Source organism: Melanostigma gelatinosum, assembly GCF_949748355.1.
Source record: "Melanostigma gelatinosum genome assembly, chromosome: 1".
NCBI lineage: Eukaryota > Metazoa > Chordata > Actinopteri > Perciformes > Zoarcidae > Melanostigma > Melanostigma gelatinosum.
The window spans coordinates 9,278,118-9,296,518 of NC_136634.1; the positions used below are offsets into that span (position 1 = coordinate 9,278,118).

The window sequence follows — 18,401 nt, forward strand, 5'->3', positions numbered from 1 at the left end:
GAGCTTTAACTCATGAATAATAACTCATAAATTCATCTGGCACCAAGAAAAGATTCATCCCCCTGTGGAAAATCCACATCTTTACTTTATTATTATCACTCTGGGTGGAGGAGCTGTCTGGCAACCAACAAATCAAATTAAGGAGTTTGCGTTAATTCAAGTATAATTTTAGTCCAAAAGCTAGAAGCACCAGAAGGAGCCAACAGCAGAATCAAGAGAACTTCAACTGCACAGGTTCCCACAGGTTCTTACATAATCTTATGTACCACAAAGACAAGACATTTACAGCTGCTGTTGTGAATGTGGTAGTGAATGTAGTCCTTCTGACATGACAGTGCTACAAATCTATTGTAAAATGTGATTTTATTTGTTCCACATATTTCACACAAAACACAAGAAATCAATGACATAAAATCAATCGAACAAAGTAATGACATGACAGGTAACGCCAGTTACATATTTGAGTCAAACAGCAAATAAGGACTCGCGTGATGATTACAAATGATTTGACATATCTTGTGAATATAATCATGTATGGTTTTGTGATATAAGAAATAAAAAAATCTCATCCTTGACTGATTGGAATGAATGTACAACAATAATATTCATGGGTAGAGAATATAGATGTAACGAAGAAGACACATTTAATCGGTAGACATTACATCAAATGAAAACGTCCGACGTTGTTTCTGTGATGGTGTGATTTTGTCATCAACTGCTTTAGTAACTTGTATTGTCCATTGTAAAGTGTCTCATCTTTCGTTCTGCAACCATGTAGTCCAATGCTAAGAGGCAGGTCAGAAGTTCTCATAGTGATGTATAAAATGGGCCTGATCCCTCTTGTTCATCTGCTGGCAAGCTTTCTCCACGTTCTTGGTCAGTCCAGGTGGTCCGCAGCTGAATACACCGATTTTACCCACCTGCAGATAATAATGCAAGTTGAAAAGTAAGCTGATGTATTGGGCAATGTTTCAGACAAATAGCTGAAGATGGATGACGGACTGACCTCGGGGTGAACTTCCTGCAGTGAGCTGAGAAAGGACACCAGGGGCGGCCGGCCGAAGTGAGTGACGGAGCGCAGGCCGGTGAAGAGACTGCGGCTCCACACCTTCTGAAAGTGGCGCTCACACACGTACTGTCGAAAGATAAGAGTGAGGGATCGTTGGTGGATTTCATCACTACTATAAGAACAGTTTGAGGAAATATGTTTTTATCTTTCTTCACGAGGGTTTGATAAGAAGATTAGTGATACTCTGCTATGCTGAATATGAAGTTACAGCCAGCTGCCGGTTAGCTTAGCTTAGCATTAAGACTAGACAACGTGGAAGACGTTATATCTTGTTTATCTTAATCTGCAAAAACAAGAAGTTGAGGTTTTATGTGGCGTTATCATATGTATGTGACTATTTCTTAGTGCTGGTAGGCAGATTTTGCTATCTTTGGATGGAACCAGGCTAGCAGTTTCCCTCTGTTTCCAGTCTTTATGCTAAGCTAAGCTAACCGACTGCTGGCTGAAGCTTCATAATTATCGTACATTTGAGAGTGGTATCAATCTTCTCGTCTAACTCCCAGCTATAAAGAGAGGGAGTTCCCCAAATATTGAACTGTTACTGAAATAAAGCACCATTTGGGAAGTAAACATTAAAATTAATTGATATGTGTAATTGTTAAATATTTCAGTATTTCCGTTGACTTTTTCTTTCTACACTTGGATCTCACCAGCATTGTGGTGCGGAGGTCGAACTTTTCGGCCACCTGCGTGATGTAGATGTGGACTGAGACTAGCTCCTTGGTGTCCATCTCCTCCACCTCCCTGATGATGTCTGACACCCACTCAAACTGACGCTGTGTTCGTGTCACCCAGATGAAGTACACCTTCAAACAACCAGTGAATGTTTGAGAGAGAAAAGAGAGAAAGAGAAACTTCTTGCACAAATCAATAATGCCTCAGGGGCGGATTCAAGACAAAATGTATTGTAGGTTTGTAAGCAGTACCTTTTTACACTGAATCTTGGACTTGATGGAGGACTTGAACACCAGGTCTTTCAGGATGGAGGTGAATGGGGTGACTCCAATTCCTCCTCCCACCAGAACAGACACCTCAAAGTCAATCCACTCCTGATGGCCCTCACCGAACGGGCCATCCAAGTACAGCTTAGGATGAAATAAAATATGACTATCAAGACAAAGAATGGAGAACACGATGAAACTATTTCCACACACAAAATAATGCTTTAACCTGCCTTTGGATAGGCTCCGAGCTCGAGCAGGTTTTCTTCGGTGTAGAGGTCTCTGAGCTGGCTGGTCCAGGGCCCCACAGCTCGGATGTGCAGGCTCAGCGTCTCTTCGTGCGGGGCTGACGTCAGTGTGAATGGGTGGTACTCATCTGTGTCCAACATCAGGCATGCAATACGAACCCACTGGCCTGAACGATACACGAAGCCCTGTGGTCGCTTGAACTCCAGATGTGTCACACCTACAGAGGAAAGCCGAGGGAAGTGTGAACTTCAATGCACGCAATCATTACGTGATTTCAGTGAAGACAATGGAAAAGTGAAACTTCTTTAGCGAAGACTAAAATCAAGGAGAGACAGAGAATAACAAGACATTTTGACGAATTCCCAGAAGAGTCACCTGAAGGCAGCAGCTCAGCTCTGAGCACCGGGATCTCCATGTTCTTCCTGCTCAAGCTGATCAGTTTGTCCAGCAGGAAGAGCAGTGCAGGCGGAATTAAGTAAATGTAGAAACGGGGCTCTTGGATCAGGGCGAAACTGCCATGAAGAACTGTCTGTTGACAAAGCCAGCATCACATTATTCGTAAAAACTGCATCATGCAAGCCACCTGACTGCAGAGGTCATTACTGCGAGTACTTACTAGAATGTACACAACAATGTAGAGGTAATGTGTGATCCAAAATCCACGGAAGCTGATGCGACGGAAATAGTGTGAGGCAAAAACATACATGAATGCCAAAGTAAAAATTAGCAATACACCAGTCATTCCTAGGAAAAGGACAAAAAAGAGCAAAAAACAGGATTAAAGCATAATATAACAAGCATGTACCACTGCAGGTCGTAAAAAACTGTTTCCTATAATACCTGGAACGGTTTGAAAGAACCACCACGACCACTTCAGAGGAAGTTCAGACCTAACATGAAAACACACCGTGAATCAGCAACGGAACTCTCCATGAAGTGTAGAAATAGCTGATGAAATCAGGCAGATATTTCAAACGTTACCCGTTGTTGAAAAAGACTTTGGGGAACAGACAAGACAGGATGCTGAGGTTGCTGATGGAGAAGATGTAGATGTTGAACACATGGCCCAAACTATGAACAACTACAGTTGGAACAGGACATAGGAGTGAGCTCACACGAGTAAACAGGTGAAGACATCAGAACTTAACTTTCCACCATCGCTCTCTGCTTTGATCTCCTCCATACTACCAACCTGAAAGAAGGATGGCGGTCATGGCCATGAAGCGATGAAAATCAATGGCTGCGTCGAAGGGAATGTAGCGGTTGAGGAATGTCTCTCGGCACAGCGTGATGAGGTTGCGACACACAGTGAGGAGCATGTAGGGAAACAGGAAGGAGATGGAGGCGGCCGAGCCACGGGAGACAACGATGCCCACCAGGGTAGTCTCGGGGATACCCGTCGAATCGGACTGCAAACCGTAGTCTGAAAACAACGTTTTTAATGAGGTCAGAAAAGAAATGCATGAGGGTCAAAAGAGGACGATAACATATTGACAAAGTGAGGAAGCTGAACAAGGAGAGTGTAATAATAAATGATGGAAATAATATGCGCTATACTTGTATGCTTACATTGCGGAGTTGTGAGGTCACATGTAAGTAGGTCAAATACTCCGAGCAGGGCATTCCGGCGCCTGCTCGCACGATAGAAACAGATACTGTGACTCTGGAAGGACACACCTGCTTAAACCACCAGATTAGGGCGGAAACCGCCATCTTAGAGTAGGAGAAGACCTCTCTTATCTATTCACACAGAGAGTTCGAAATAGCTTAGAATTGCACCCTTTCGGCACCTCGAGTGTTAACAACATGCATTCACACTGATGAGGCAGCGAAGGAGGATCCATCGTGAGCCAGTGTGGGTGAAGATGCCCAGTGCTCCAACGAGGCTGTCTGAAAGCTAGAAACAGAGCCGCCTCCTACTTTGTATTACACCAATAGGCTTCCATAAGGAGAACCTATAACCTATGATGCGCACTCTGTTCTAAGCGCCTTTTTCCTTTTTTCCTACTCCTACAGAGTAGAGATTAGGCCACGTGCACGTTTGACTGCTGGGCATAATACTTCTGTTACAAATAAATGTTATTGCTTGAATTGAGCTAAACGCCTCGATCTCAGTCTGTTCACTCCGAGTTTCTCCACGACAAGAGGAATGATTTCTACTCACAGTAGCATCTTTCGAGCGCCACGCCAGCTGTGATGCCGTACACGACGGTGAAGCAGACGATATGACGGCGATAATTCTCGATGAAACGTTTGAAGTGCTGGATCTTTTGTTGGATCGGGTTCCTTATGTACTGCTCACGCTTGGGCTTCACATAGACATTTGGAGTGTTGACACCTAACCTGAAAATATTCAAAACTATCATTTTACTCAGCGGATACTCTTGTGTTTAGCTGTGGAGCTTTTGATCATATTGAGGTCACCCAGCCACAGAGGAAGTAGCGTGTGGTGCTTTAACTTTCTACGGTAGTTAGAGGGAGTTTACAGTAAATACTTTGAGACGACAATCAGAACTTCCAATATGTTTAACTTCTCTATGGTGAGTTTTGTTTGTTGTCATATTATATTTCCATCCAGTCATTTGCAAGAGCAGAAAAATCAAATGTTGAACAAACTTTTTCCGTCTCCGTAACTCCGGTCCATCTGTCTTGTAGCTGCTGCGAACAAAAAACAGATTGTAAGCTGGGACACAATAGTCACTTGGGATATATCAATGAAATGACAAAGCTACAGCGGATCGTTGTTTTTATCCACACTGACAAGCACCGGTTGTTACATTTGTGATCTGGATGAGTGATCACAGCCTGTGTCCCGTTCTCTGACCTGTTTCCTGGACAGATGAAGGACACTCTCTGGTCTCGACTCATCCGCTTCTTTCCCTGTTTCTCCATCCCTGCACACACAGCAGACGCATTCATTCCATCAGATAAGGTCAGAGAGATGAGGACTTAAAGAAAAGATCTTCTGAGACAACACTTTTTTTCCAACCTTTGACATTGAGTTTGGCAAACTGCAGCTCCTTCTCGTGGTCCCGCAGGAGGAAATGGAAGTCCTCCCATGTGATTTTCTCCTTGTCATCAAAGCCTGCTGCCTGCATCATGGCCTCGATGCCGTCCTCTGCCTGGCTCCTTGACAGAGCACCATTTGAGATGTCAATGAAAGACCTGGAGCACATCAAAAAGGGCAAAGATGAACCGTCAGACAGAAAGAATACTTGGTGCAGTCATGAAGAAAAAGGAAACATTGATCGAACCTGAGCATCCTGACAAATTCCTCTTTTGATAAGAAACCAGTTCCATCAATGTCGTTCATGGAGAACATCAGTTTAGATTTTTCCTCAGAAGACCCTGATTAAATACAAACACCATCAATGACATAATGTAGCACTAGAATGATTCACGACATCAACCTTTTTATCAAATATCAGACATTGCCCGCTCCTGTCTAGATCCACGTTACATCAGTCTGTAAAACCTGTACTTTACTCAACTTGATTTATTGCTTTAACTGATTTCATTCGTTCTGTAACTTTATTTTTATTGGCAGCTGGACAGTCGGAGTAGATCATCCACTGGAAAGTTTCAAAGATGTTCTAAATGCTGTTTCATAAATTCTGCTCAGTTGAATTGTTATGATTTTATGATCTAAAAATGTCATGCTCAAATTCTCATGATTTACATGTTATGCACTGTTTAGATAGCAGCACACCTAGATACGCAACAAGGCTACAGCACCTCGGAGCCCTGCATTTTACCTTTCATAAAGATAACCATCACATCGAGAAACTCTCGGAAGGAGAGGTATCCGTTTCCATCTTTATCGGCGAGTGTGAACATGGACTCTACAAATAAGGAGTCGGGCTTGAGGCCGAGAGCATCGGCAAACTCAGACGCTGTCAGCTCGCACTGGAGAACCTCTCTGGCTTTCTTGTGGGAAACGCCACTCATGTCCCCAGCGTCACACTTCTCTATTTCCAAGACCTGTGCACCAGAGGGTATGTCATTAGTAATATCACCGACGTTAACTGAGGTTACCGTTTGCCCATCACAGATGAGGTCACCATCAAGACCAACAATTAGTTATTTCGGCTGCAGGTCAGACCTAATTTGACCTCAAGGATTGACGACATTTTGTGGCCGAGCTTAAATCTGCTGCCGCTGTAACGGAGCGGAGGATGAGGTAAACAACCAGAGGCTGGCGGTACCTTTGAGAAAGCGTGTCGAATGAAAGTTTCCACAATCTGAGCCCTCTGCTCTTTGGTTGAAGCCTCCTTCAGCAGTTCCCTCTCTCTCATCTCCATCACTCTAATCTCCTGCACGAGGTCTGTCAACCCCGGCCGCAGATGCTTGATAAACGCTGCACGTTTGCTCTCGTCATCGAAAAACAACACCTGCATGTGCAGACAGGAGAAGAAAGACAGGACTGGAGTGAGATAAAATAGGGTATAAATAAGGATAAACGTGATTTAGATCAGGTACATCTGCAGAATCATGCTCATTGATTGAATGAGGTGCAAAATAACTCAAGTAAAGGGAGAAAGCATTTGATGAATTTGATGTTTATACTGAGACAAAATGAAACAGCAGCAACATTAAAAAAGAAAACCTTTTTTTTCCTGCAACTTGAATCACACTGCAGCTTTTTTTTCCAGCACCTGAAGGTATAACTCCCCCCCCACCACACCCATCTCCAGATGCTCACCAGGTCGTACTCTTTTGCTACTTTGAGCAGCAGAGCTTTCTGGTGCCGGTCGTTGGAGAGAAGGATGTCTACGTAGTCCTGGTTGCCCAGATTGAGGCAGCGGTGAGCGGACCCAGATCTGTCAAAGACCTGCAGCCTTCTCTTCTCATCGAGCGCCACGCTGACGGGTTGCAGAGGTTTTTTATGGCCCTGCCACTCGTAGGCTGGAGAGTAATTGACACTGAATCAATTGTAAAAGCCTGACTTAAATATATTCCGATTTTACGAACATTGGACACCGTTAGAAGTATTTTAAGGATTTTTAAAATCCCCACGGATTGCGTACCCGTGACTTCCACAGCTGGCTCCTCTGTTCTGGCACCAGATTTTCTTCTTCTCTGGAACTTCCTGTACCTGTACTTGCGGAGATACGCCACCATGCAGGCCACCAGAAAACTAACTGTGAAAGTAGAATAATCAAATTGGATTATCAGTTCACAACCAAACGGCTGAAATTAGTATTATTGCTGTGCAAAAGGAGATGGATTTGTGGATGTGGTACTGACCAACAGGAAAGAGGAACAGAATAATGATAAATATCCCGAAGCCAGCTTGGCTCCCATCAAAGTAATTGAGTTTGGTAGCATTAGTGCAGGGATGGAGCATTGATGCGTTCAGTTGCACTGGCTGAGGACAAGGGTCACCTATGGCAAAAGAGAGTTTGTTTATCCATCCTTTAAATATTATATCACTGACTCAAACAAAATCATAGTTTTGTTTATGATTCAAATACACGTTTACCATCCTTCCAGAAGAACACATTATTTTGTATATCAGTGGCTTCTGCACTTGTGACTGCGATAAGAACGTCATGAAAGGTCACATTGCGGATCATCTCCATCTCCTCATCTGTGAACAAACTGGAAATCACCCCAAAGATCACAGCTGTAGTAAGATGATCGGCATATGAGGTAAATCACACAACACTGATCAGACACTGTCACAACTATTTTCTATTTTAAGTCTTTCAGAGAGGAGCTTACCCATTCTGTTTGTTCTCGAACCAGAAGCGGTCTCCGTTCCTGATGCGTTCAAACTGGTCCAAGATGATCGCGGAGAAAACTGGACCCGGACCATCAAGAGACTCCAGTAGTCCTCCAGGGAAGAGCTCCAGTTTTGAGATGTCTCTGCTGTGCAGTTCTGCAATATCGTTGAGCAACTGTTGGACACAAGAACACAATTGAATTCACTATTTTTATGCAGGTGGATCAATCTTTGTTTAACGATTTGTACCTGTGGGTTGGTGCTGTTGAGCTCAGGATTTATGTCTTCAAATGTGTTGACAGGAGGCAGATCCAGAGCTTTTCTGACCTCAGTGTAACTACGCAGGCCAAAGTCTCTTCCTCTTTGGATAGTTATGGCCACCAGATCTGTCCGGGTGAACCTCAAGGGTCCGTACATGAAGTCTGTCAGGGTGCAAATCAGATCAGAGCTGTGAATATTAGTTTATAACCTGAAAACATCTTAATGAATGATATGCAGAGTGATTTTATTACAGATTCCCCATTTTATATTCATGATTGCTTGACTTATGTGGTACTTATGCATGCAGTGAATGAGGATGATTAATCACCTCTTATGTCCTCCACAATAACATTGTCCTCTCTCTCTGCAATCTGCGAAGCCATTCCCATGAGGAGGTCGTCGATGTCCTGGCTTGTTGTCTTAACATCGTCTGACTGGAAGCAGATTGACAAAAGCATTAAAACATATGATATGTGTGTGTGTGTGTGTGTGTGTGTGTGTGTGTGTGGCATCAGGGGCCCTTTACAATACACAAACATATGAGTCTTATTTTCTCACTGTATCTCCAATTCAACATTTTAAATGAAAAACATAACTGAGAATTTATCGACGAGAATCTAAAGAAACACATGTAAAGTGATTATTAATTAACTCTGGCGAAACATGTCTACAGACGGCCTCATTCGAGCTCAGAGACCCACATTGTTGTTTCCTGCCTCTGATTAAAATCCTTCCAGAGCTTCTCTGCTGCTCTCCCTCAGTACTTTTCCACTGTCTCCATACATAAATAATTTTACTAAATGTAACTTCACTGCCTGCTCTCATTTTCAAAAAAATCAAAGTAAGCGGCGTCAGACAGTGGTGGAGAGACAGTTTGAGGTGATGAAAGCATATCGTGTTTAAATGAGCACACAAGTCAATTTACTGTGAACATATTCCTTACACTAATATGAAAATACAGAAGTGTGATCATAATATACCTGACGTTTCCAAAAGCTGTTACAAAGACGCATTGCTGGTGATGAGCTGCCATCTGTATTGACAAGCTTCCTAAAATGGCAGGTTCTGTTTCTGCAAGAAAAAGGAGAGCCGATGCGGTGGGTTTAGTTTCTAAAAATTTGGACATCCTATTTTTTTTTTTATGTCTGACACTGTTCACATCAGCCCATAGACAATTCACACTCAACCAAAGTCCACTAAACACAGTAAGCTTTGATTTTTCATGTGTTTACCGAATAGTACCTCATGTAAACACCAGGTGGGGCCATAGTGATGCCAAATCGAATGGCAGCAGCCTGAAACTCAGGCGAGACCCCCGGATCAACAAACTTCTGGTAACCTGCATACAGAGAAATCAAAAAGAAATCACAAACCAATATAAGAAGAACAAAATAACTTGCAAGTTGAAACAATCCTCATGCATGCAAACACCTATATCATCATCCAAATGTTCAACCTGAGGCAACAAAAGCAGTGTGAATATGAAAATGAAGAGTGAATGGTCAGTGATGGGCTCATCTCACCATTGTCCCTTTAACTTTCTGCAGCTGCGGTGCTTATTCAGCAGAAGAAGGAGACTCAGGCTGATGCTTTGCTGACGGAGCACATATTTGTCAAACACCAACAACGATAGCTCACCTGACCACGGCTTGTGGTCACCAGTGCATTACCTGTTCCCCTCCACTTGTACGTACACGCACTCTGGCTGCGTCTTACCTGGGTAAGGAGGGAGCTTTTTGTCTCCAAGATATCCAGGCAGCCAGTCGTAGAGAGCAATATTCTGTGTGTAAAAACAGCAGGGACCGACGTTATTGCAGCTTTTCTGAATCCACTAAAACTGTATTTTCCTCCTTTTTAAGGTGCAGTTTCTCTTGCTATTTTGGGTTTGATATGACAAAAAACACAGTTGTTTTCAATAGAAGAAGAAAGGGTAATTAGCATGTGTGCAATGCTGTTCAGGACAGTTTTTGCAGTGGACAGACTCGACTAATCAAATGAGAGGCGACCCTTCGCCCTCAAACTGAAACCAACAATGTCATCCATAAAATCACAACCAGCCGGCGTTGCTCTCTCCAGAGTGCAAATAAAACCAGCAGCCTGAGTAGCGGGAGGATTACATGGAGACTTTTCTTCCTACCTGGAATGTGGCAACAACGATCTTCCTGGCGTTTTGAAACAGCTTTTCGTCTGACCACTCTGGGTGTTCCTCATGCAGTTTGGAAGCTACATAATTGTGGTAGCGAAACCAGATAATCCCCTCTGCTGCTGTGAACACGTTCTCATTGGCCCAGGCATTTCCCAACTCTGGATACAGAAGATGGCACAGATTATAGGGAATTCTGCTCTTCCATCATGTGAATCAACATCGCTATAGCTACAACACAATAAACAGAGAAGAGGCTGTTTATTTAACGCTTTTTTCATATAAGATGCTATAAAACACGTTTCAGTATAGTGACACGCTCCCATTACATTTATTGATGAGGATCTCTGACCACAAATGGAATGATAATTTGGCTGTTTGCTTTTAAGGACGTGACAACAGAGCGGTGACATCAGAAGATCCTCCGCCTCCACCCCACATAATAACTACACACCTTTTACAAACACAAGCAACAAAACACTGGTGTCATGACACCTGTGCGGCATCCTCTGTGCTATAGAGAGAGGGATTTACTGTGGTGAGTGTGACAAGCCATGAACGCACGTCAGGCAGGGCCTCTTTTGACTAAGCCTCACAGGCTGCAAGCCTGATGAGTGAAATAATATGTGCAAGAAATTCTTGCCGCTTGAGTTCAGCTGCTTGCAGTATTGTTACTATTACCACATACAGCGTAAAAAACTGTTCCGGGCACCTGATTGTTAAAAGGTTTAGTTCAGCCAAACACACACTAAAAGATATCTCATCTTATCTGGAGTGAAATCTGTGCCACCAGATAGTTTTGGATCAGATTAGCTGAGATCAGCCAACATATCTTCAATAAATCAACCGTAACTATATGTTTGGATGTACTGCACTCCAGGTACAGAGGAAATAATGTTTGATTGCTTTTGAGTAAGTCAATGGCATTCAGTCCAGAGTTTAGTGGAAATAACAGCTGTATAAAATGCTCCTGATGATATAAACATCAGTGTCTGTTACTTAGTGGATAATCAAATGACCTACCGGTATATTGCAAACAGTGTTTCAGGTCACATCTGAAGTATTAGTTATAAAATGTCTCACCATATAGCCCGTGAGGTCTGTGGTCTCCTGTAGAGGGGTCAGCGGCGCCCCACATGAAACTGTGTCCTCTTGCCTGATTTGGCATGTTCCACTCAGGGCCTGAAGTCAGGAGCCCTCCAGAGAAGCTTCTCAGGGAGTCAGACCAGGACGTGGAGGGACCATAGATGGAGCTGCCATCTATCCATGCGGTCACCAAGTTCACCTGCATGTGATGTATTTGTTTTTTCTAAAATGACCGTACTTGAAGAAAATTGAAATGTCGGGTAACATAATGCAAAGTGCCTTTCGGAGCTGCTACAGATCTTAATTTACTGTTCACATGCACTGTTTTTATTTCATCAAGAGTGATACCTGTGTGCGAGGATTACTGGGGCTCTGGCCCGACTCTTTGTCCCACGGTCCTCTCTGGAAGGGCAGCAGGACTTTTCCAGTGGCAGTGGGGTCAAAGACGGGGTCACCTTTTGGAACTGGGATGTTCATGAACTCAGGTGGACACCCAGGACTTCTTGAGTCAAACATTTCAAAAGAAACATGATAACCTGAGAAGTAAAAAGAATTTTAAAAAACATCACTACAAAAAACATTGATTGGTTAAATATCAGTCAATATACGTTTTAATTTGCAATATGTAAAACCTTATCGAGGAGTTGTTAATATAACTTTTGCAAGAGTAATCGTGAAAGTATTAAAATCTTGGAATTAAATCTTGCACCTGCATGTTGGTAAGAAATGGGTAGAAAATATCAGTGCGCCACACTCACAACAAACGTTCAGGTTGGGTCAATTCTGCCTTCTGATTTAATATTTTTTCATCGTGCACTTCAATGCAACACACTGCCTGATATATTTACCAAAGAACAGAGAGAGCACGGTCTGGTTGCGTGTTGAGGGCAAACCGGAGGGCCCCCCGGCCAGCAGGCGGCTCAGTCTGCGGGGGTTTGGCGGCTCCTGGACAGGTTGGTAGACTCCGTCCCAGTAATGCGCGGGCACAAGGCGCACAAGGCGAGAACCTGCGCGAGCACAAGTACAGTGTGTTAGCAGGCTGTGAGCGTCTGGTGCTGCTGCAAACTTCAAACTTACCGACGGCTCCGCGTCTGGGATATCCCAAACTGTTGTACCAGCCGTCGAAGCGAGGAACCTCCCAGTTTTTTTCACAGCGTGACTCTGTTCAAGACATGTCGGGTTTAAACAGCACTTTTATAGGGTAACCGAGTAGCTGACTATGAAGTACACTTGTTGGGTACTTACGTTCACTGACTATGAGCACCCAGCCAACCGCTGCGCAGATACTCCAAACCCGTTTACGCAAATCCATTGATGCGAGAGATGCTCCTCAGCTCAGTCTGCCGCCAAGAGGAGTGAAGGACTTCTGGAAAGTAAAGGCAAGGTGAAGGTAACAGACATAGCACAGACAACCTCATAGTTCTATTATATTTCGATGTAATACACTTTGTTGGTTTAGCAAGAAAGACAAGACAGGACGTTTAATTCTACAGCTGGCACCTTTTGGGATGACCACCAAAACGTTACCTATAGACTGCAGACATTGAAAGAAAACGTCCTGTTTCCTGAATCCGTTTGCGTTTGATGGGAGAAGATGAAATCGTTGAGTCTTACCCACTGGAGAGGCTGAAGTGCAGTAGTGCAGGAGGAGTTGTAGTGCAGGAGCATAAGTGCAGGTGAGGGATGGTGCAACAACTAAAGTCAACTTGCATTGCACAGCTAATCACGAACTGCATGAGACCTGTGTTGCAAAAAATGGGAATGGTCATTACTTCTGGATCACACCTCTTTTCCACAGCATGCCAGTCAATGCATCCTCCTCCTCCGTCAAACAAAGGGAGGGGGTATAAAAGAAGTGTATGTTCCCTCAACATTCACATTTGACTCTCTTCTTCTTCTGCCATACTCGTCTTTCAACTTTCAGGTAAGAAAGATCTTTTGGATTTCCTCTGTTTCATTGTTGGGTTTTAGTTAAAACTTTTATTTACATTTACGTTCTAATGAGTGAATTCAGTTGGATGAGCTTGACTTGCATGCTTTAGTTGCATTCATTGATTTGCAGCAAAGATAGACTGTGTCACTAGAGGATATTACGTGAGTCAGACATGGTTGTGCTTCATCGTGTGCCATGTTACACGGCAGAAATATACGTCCCATCCCGTAGAAGGAACAAGTGCTGCTATGTCTGCCTCTGGAGGAAACTGAGAGCCCCGCCACTAACACTGTCTTCTCTGTTACAGCGGACTGTTACTGTCTAGTCTCAGCTAAGGAGCTAAGATGACTTTCTACGATGACATTTACCCATTCTACCCTCTACAAAGGACCTCCTTCATCTTCAGTGGCCGCCTGCTCACCATCATTCTAGTCTTTCTTGTGCTGGCAGTCAGTCTTCTTCTCATTGTGCCAGGGATAAGAGGGAAGTCGGTGAGTGCAAAGCATCACATTAACTAGTACTCACTGCAAAAACCTCAGAATTATTGTCTCCTTTTTGATTGAATGCACCCTAAATAATTTAGCCCTTTCTGTTCCTATCAGAGGCTGTTCTGGATGTGTCGAATAACTATCAGCTTGTTCATAGGAGTGGTGATAGTGGGTGAGTTTTGTCTTCTTGTCGTTGTCCTTGAATAAATCACTGATTTTCCTTTTCCTGCTAATGTCACTCATCACTTTGTGTCTCTTCTCTGTAGTGCTCAACTTCACCAATGACTGGGCCGAGGCCAGAATGACCACTAATGCCACCTACAAGTCTTTCAGCAACGCGGTGGTTAACGCTGACATCGGCTTGCATGTTGGACTGTACGGCATCAATGTGACACTAAAGGGTGAGTCACTGTTGCTGCTGTGTACGGCATCAATGTGACACTAAAGGGTGAGTCACTGTTGCTGCTGTTGTTGCAGATATGTTGATAATACACTCATACACTGGCAGCTCTAATGCTTTGCACAACTTAGATCTGTAAGATGTTTGCTCAGTCGTCCGATCCTGCAAGTTCTGTCATGAACACTATTTTGTGGGATATGTGTGTTTTAGGTGCATCTGTCATAAATGTGTGGCTCTTTTCTCTCACAGGGAATCCTGTTGTACAGTTCAACGAGACCATTGACTACAATGAGATGTTCACCTGGCATGACACTATGGAAGAAGAGTACGAGGAAGCTCTGGAGAAGGGTTTACCTAACCCCATCCTGTACATCGCTGAGAAATTCACCCTGAGCAGCCCATGTGGACTCAACTTTCAATACCGATACTCTGGACGATATGCCTCTGCAACCCTCTGGTAATGACAACTGCCAACAGTTTGAACTTGTTTTAATTAACCCTCGGCTACATCAGATGAATGTTAACAGTTTACGGACGTTAAAATGGCTGCACACTTTCACAGGACGGCATTTTGCTGCTGGATGCTCGCCAATATCCTCTTCTCCATGCCGGTCGTTCTGTACGCCGGGTACATGATGATGGCCACCGCTGCCTTCATCTTCTTCTCCATGGCCTCCTTCTCCACCATCATGAACGTGCCGCAGTGTGTTTTCTCCATAGGAACTGAGTCCTTTGAAATCGAGTACAGCCATTCGTTCTGGCTGGCTCTGGCTACAGGTAAAGATGAGACGCTGCACACTCATGTCATATGTTTTGTACTGTACACTGGCACACAGAGCGATATCTCTACGAACTGAAATGATTTCCAGGTGTGCTGTGCGCCGTCATCGGGATTCTGATGGTGACGTTGAACTTTCTGATACCAGAAAAAATGAAAGAGGCTTTCAGTGTTGGCGTCGACAGTTATGAAGACGAGGATGTTTCTTATGGGGAGGGCTACCCGAATGCAGTTTTTCTTGATGGAGTGACAATTTCACCACTGACATCAAAAGTCATGGCGGTAAGTGGCGACACTGAGAGGGTAATTCTCTCTTTTGACCCATCTAGCAATGGATTCGTCATTTATTTACAAGCAGCAACAGTGCTTTATTCATTGTACTTAAAATATTCTGTTGAAAAATTTGACTTTGATATGCATTTATTGTTGCAAAATACATATTCAGTTCTGTGACCACTGTGGTATTAATAAGGGATGCAAGATGGAAATAAGATGAATCACTGCTATTTCGGCCACCACACCATATACGTCATGAATCCTGCACAATAATGTCCATTTAGTGCAGGCATGTCCAAAGTCCGGCCCGCGGGCCAATCACGGGCCGCGGGCAGATTTCATACGGCCCGCAGCTTCGGTCTTATAATGTGTTAGTTATGGCTCGCTAGCTCTGTCAGAAGAAATAAATCATACAAATGTAAAGATGTAATTCCTCCTTTCACCACACGGTGGCAGCACCGTTCTAATGCTATCTGGCTCTGCATCCGTGCCGCGAACCCTTCTCAAATCATTTCTGCCATGGCGACCGCAAAAAAAAAGAGAAAAGTTGACAGTGAGGGCCGCCGCTTTCAGGAGCGGTGGGAATTACAATACTTCTTCACTGAAAATCGAGGCAATTGTGTTTGTCTGATTTGTAAAGAGGCGGTTGCCTTGTTTAAGGATTTCAACATAAAGAGACACTACGAGACTAAACATGCTACAATGTACGACAAGCTAACAGGGAGTGGCCGCGCTGAAAACTCCAAGCTGCTCTGGCGTCACAACAGCGATTATTCACGCGGGCCTCTGAGTCAAAGGAAAACATAACAAAAGCCAGCTACGAAGTGGCCATGTTAATAGCTAAACATGGCAAACCTTTTGCTGAAGGTGCGTTCATCAAAGACTGTGTCATGAAAATGGTGGAGAACATTTGCCCCGAGAAGAAGCAAGAATTTATGAATGTTTGCCTGGCACGCAACACTGTGGCACGGAGAGTTGAGGACATATCGTTAGATATTCAGAGACAACTGGGGGACAGGGGAGGGGCTTTTGATTATTTCTCATTGGCCTGCGATGAAAGCACCGATGCATCTGACACTGCACAACTACTTATTTTTTTAAGAGGAGTTGATGACAACATGAACGTGACAGAGGAGCTGCTTGACCTCAAAAGCCTTAAAGGGCAAACCAGAGGAATAGATTTATTCGTTTCTGTTTGTGAAGCTGTTGATGATATGAAACTACCGTGGAGTAAAGTTTCTGGCTAAGTCGGGGGTCCGCACTGCAGCGATTTTTCTCTCTCAAAGAGGAAATTGGACATTTTTTGGGTGAGAAGGGACAACCAATGGAAGAACTGTCCGATCCTGTATGGCTGGCAAATCTGGCTTTTTTGGTTGACATAACAAAGCATCTGAATGCGCTGAATGTTAATCTTCAAGGAAAAGATGCAGTGGTGAGCCAGCTATACGCTCACATCAAGGCTTTTGGAACCAAACTGCAACTTTTCCAAAGACACTTGTCCCAAACCGAGCCCTGCACCGTGCACTTCCCAGCTTTGAAAGAGGTCATTGGCAGTTTCCCACAGGACAACATCGGTGCGCAAATGAAGAGTTACGCAACAGCTATCGCATCTCTTTCTGTGGAATTTAACAAACGCTTCCGGGACTTTGCAGTTGTTGAAAAGGACATGTTGCTGTTCTCTTCTCCCTTCTCCGTGGACCATAATGATGCTCCTCCACAGCTGCAGCTGGAGCTCATTGAGCTGCAGTGTGACGATGAGTGCCGCGGAAAACACCAGCAGTGTTCTTTTGTTGACTTTTACCGGCAGCTGGACAAAAGCAGGTTTCCAGAAATGCGGTCATTCGCTAAGAAAATGCTGAGCTTATTCGGCTCCACATATTTGTGTGAGCAAACATTCTCAGTCATGAACTTTAACAAGAACCGATTGAGGTCAAGGATGAGTGACTCCCACTTGCGTGACATTTTACGCATCTCAACCACTGCTCTCAAGCCAGACCTGGCCTCTTTACTTCAATCTAGATCTCAGTATCACCCTTCCCATTAGTGCCAGCAAGTTATCTGTTCCTTGATCAATCTGAAATTGAGTGTTTTGAACGGTAACATTTGTCACCATTAACAGTGAAAAGCCTAAAGCACACTAATGCACTTGGACTTATGGCACTTATGTTATTAAACTCTTGAATAAGATATGTGTTATAACTGTTGATGTTAGATGTGACACAAACTATTGCTTTCTGAAAGATCTTGTAAAAGACAAAGGCAAAGTTCACTTGTTTTAAAGTTGAATGATAACAGACCACTTTGCATTACTTATAACTCCATGTTTAAAATGTTCATGAGGCAAAGATATTTAACTCATGGAAATTGAAGGTATTCTATACAGTTTGTTCAATGTTATCTGACTGAATGAAAGGCAGAATTGTGTTTTTAGAGTTGTTCACGTCTGCCTGAGTGGTTTATATTTGGTTACATTGTCATTTGAAAAATAAAGGTAATTGTGACAATGAAAATTGTTTTATAACAGTGTGTATTTTCATGTAACTTTTGTGATTAAAAAAATGTCAGAAGGAACTATTGGCCCCCGGGCATCTTCACTTAATCAAATTTGGCCCTCTTTGCAAAAAGTTTGGACACCCCTGATTTAGTGTTTAAGGAAGTTATATCCACTTTTTCTGCTTGTTGACTGACATGATTTTGTTTCTGTGTTTTAGGAGCGCGTCTGAAGCCGTCCTGGTTTCCCTCTGAGAATCCAGCTAATACTTGAAGATATTTTTGCTGAATGTGTGACAGGAGTGTCTAACGTCACACCTGTTTGAATTATCTATGAGAGCCTGTTATGTGTTATGCATGATTTAACTGTGAATAGTTGTGTATGTAAAGTTCATTGTCATGGTGCAGTAGTTGTAAGTACAATATGTACATTTGTATGGGATCCATACACCGATCAGTACGGTTTATAGGTCTATCGTTGCTCAACACTTTTTTCATGAGAAATGAAAGATGAAACAAAATAATGTATAGTTTAATATTGATTACATTTGAATGGCCTCTT

At 43.4% G+C, this 18,401-nt stretch overlaps 2 protein-coding genes across 2 annotated transcripts; one reads left to right on the forward strand and one right to left on the reverse strand.

The window, feature by feature from the left end:
- Positions 1–797: 797 nt before the first annotated feature.
- On the reverse strand, positions 798–12,786 carry duox (dual oxidase; the record flags this gene model as incomplete). Its single annotated transcript, XM_079275703.1, has 33 exons — positions 798–920; positions 1,007–1,135; positions 1,720–1,875; positions 1,996–2,154; positions 2,244–2,476; positions 2,635–2,788; positions 2,876–3,003; positions 3,100–3,149; positions 3,241–3,340; positions 3,452–3,682; positions 4,424–4,602; positions 4,876–4,917; positions 5,084–5,153; positions 5,249–5,424; positions 5,514–5,607; positions 6,015–6,240; positions 6,465–6,650; positions 6,962–7,164; positions 7,287–7,396; positions 7,503–7,644; positions 7,742–7,860; positions 7,984–8,159; positions 8,234–8,406; positions 8,574–8,679; positions 9,226–9,316; positions 9,488–9,584; positions 9,962–10,025; positions 10,383–10,549; positions 11,472–11,673; positions 11,823–12,010; positions 12,323–12,481; positions 12,552–12,635; positions 12,720–12,786. 33 exons carry the CDS (start codon positions 12,784–12,786, stop codon positions 798–800), a joined length of 4,584 nt encoding a protein of 1,527 aa, XP_079131829.1.
- A 443-nt stretch (positions 12,787–13,229) lies between these two features.
- On the forward strand, positions 13,230–18,094 carry duox2 (dual oxidase 2; the record flags this gene model as incomplete). The annotated part of the gene is given in 12 exon segments (XM_079277561.1): positions 13,230–13,261; positions 13,263–13,359; positions 13,362–13,398; positions 13,733–13,738; positions 13,741–13,898; positions 14,010–14,067; positions 14,162–14,296; positions 14,545–14,752; positions 14,858–15,072; positions 15,165–15,355; positions 17,070–17,170; positions 18,061–18,094. Coding segments are annotated over 12 exon segments (1,272 nt in total).
- Positions 18,095–18,401: the final 307 nt, after the last annotated feature.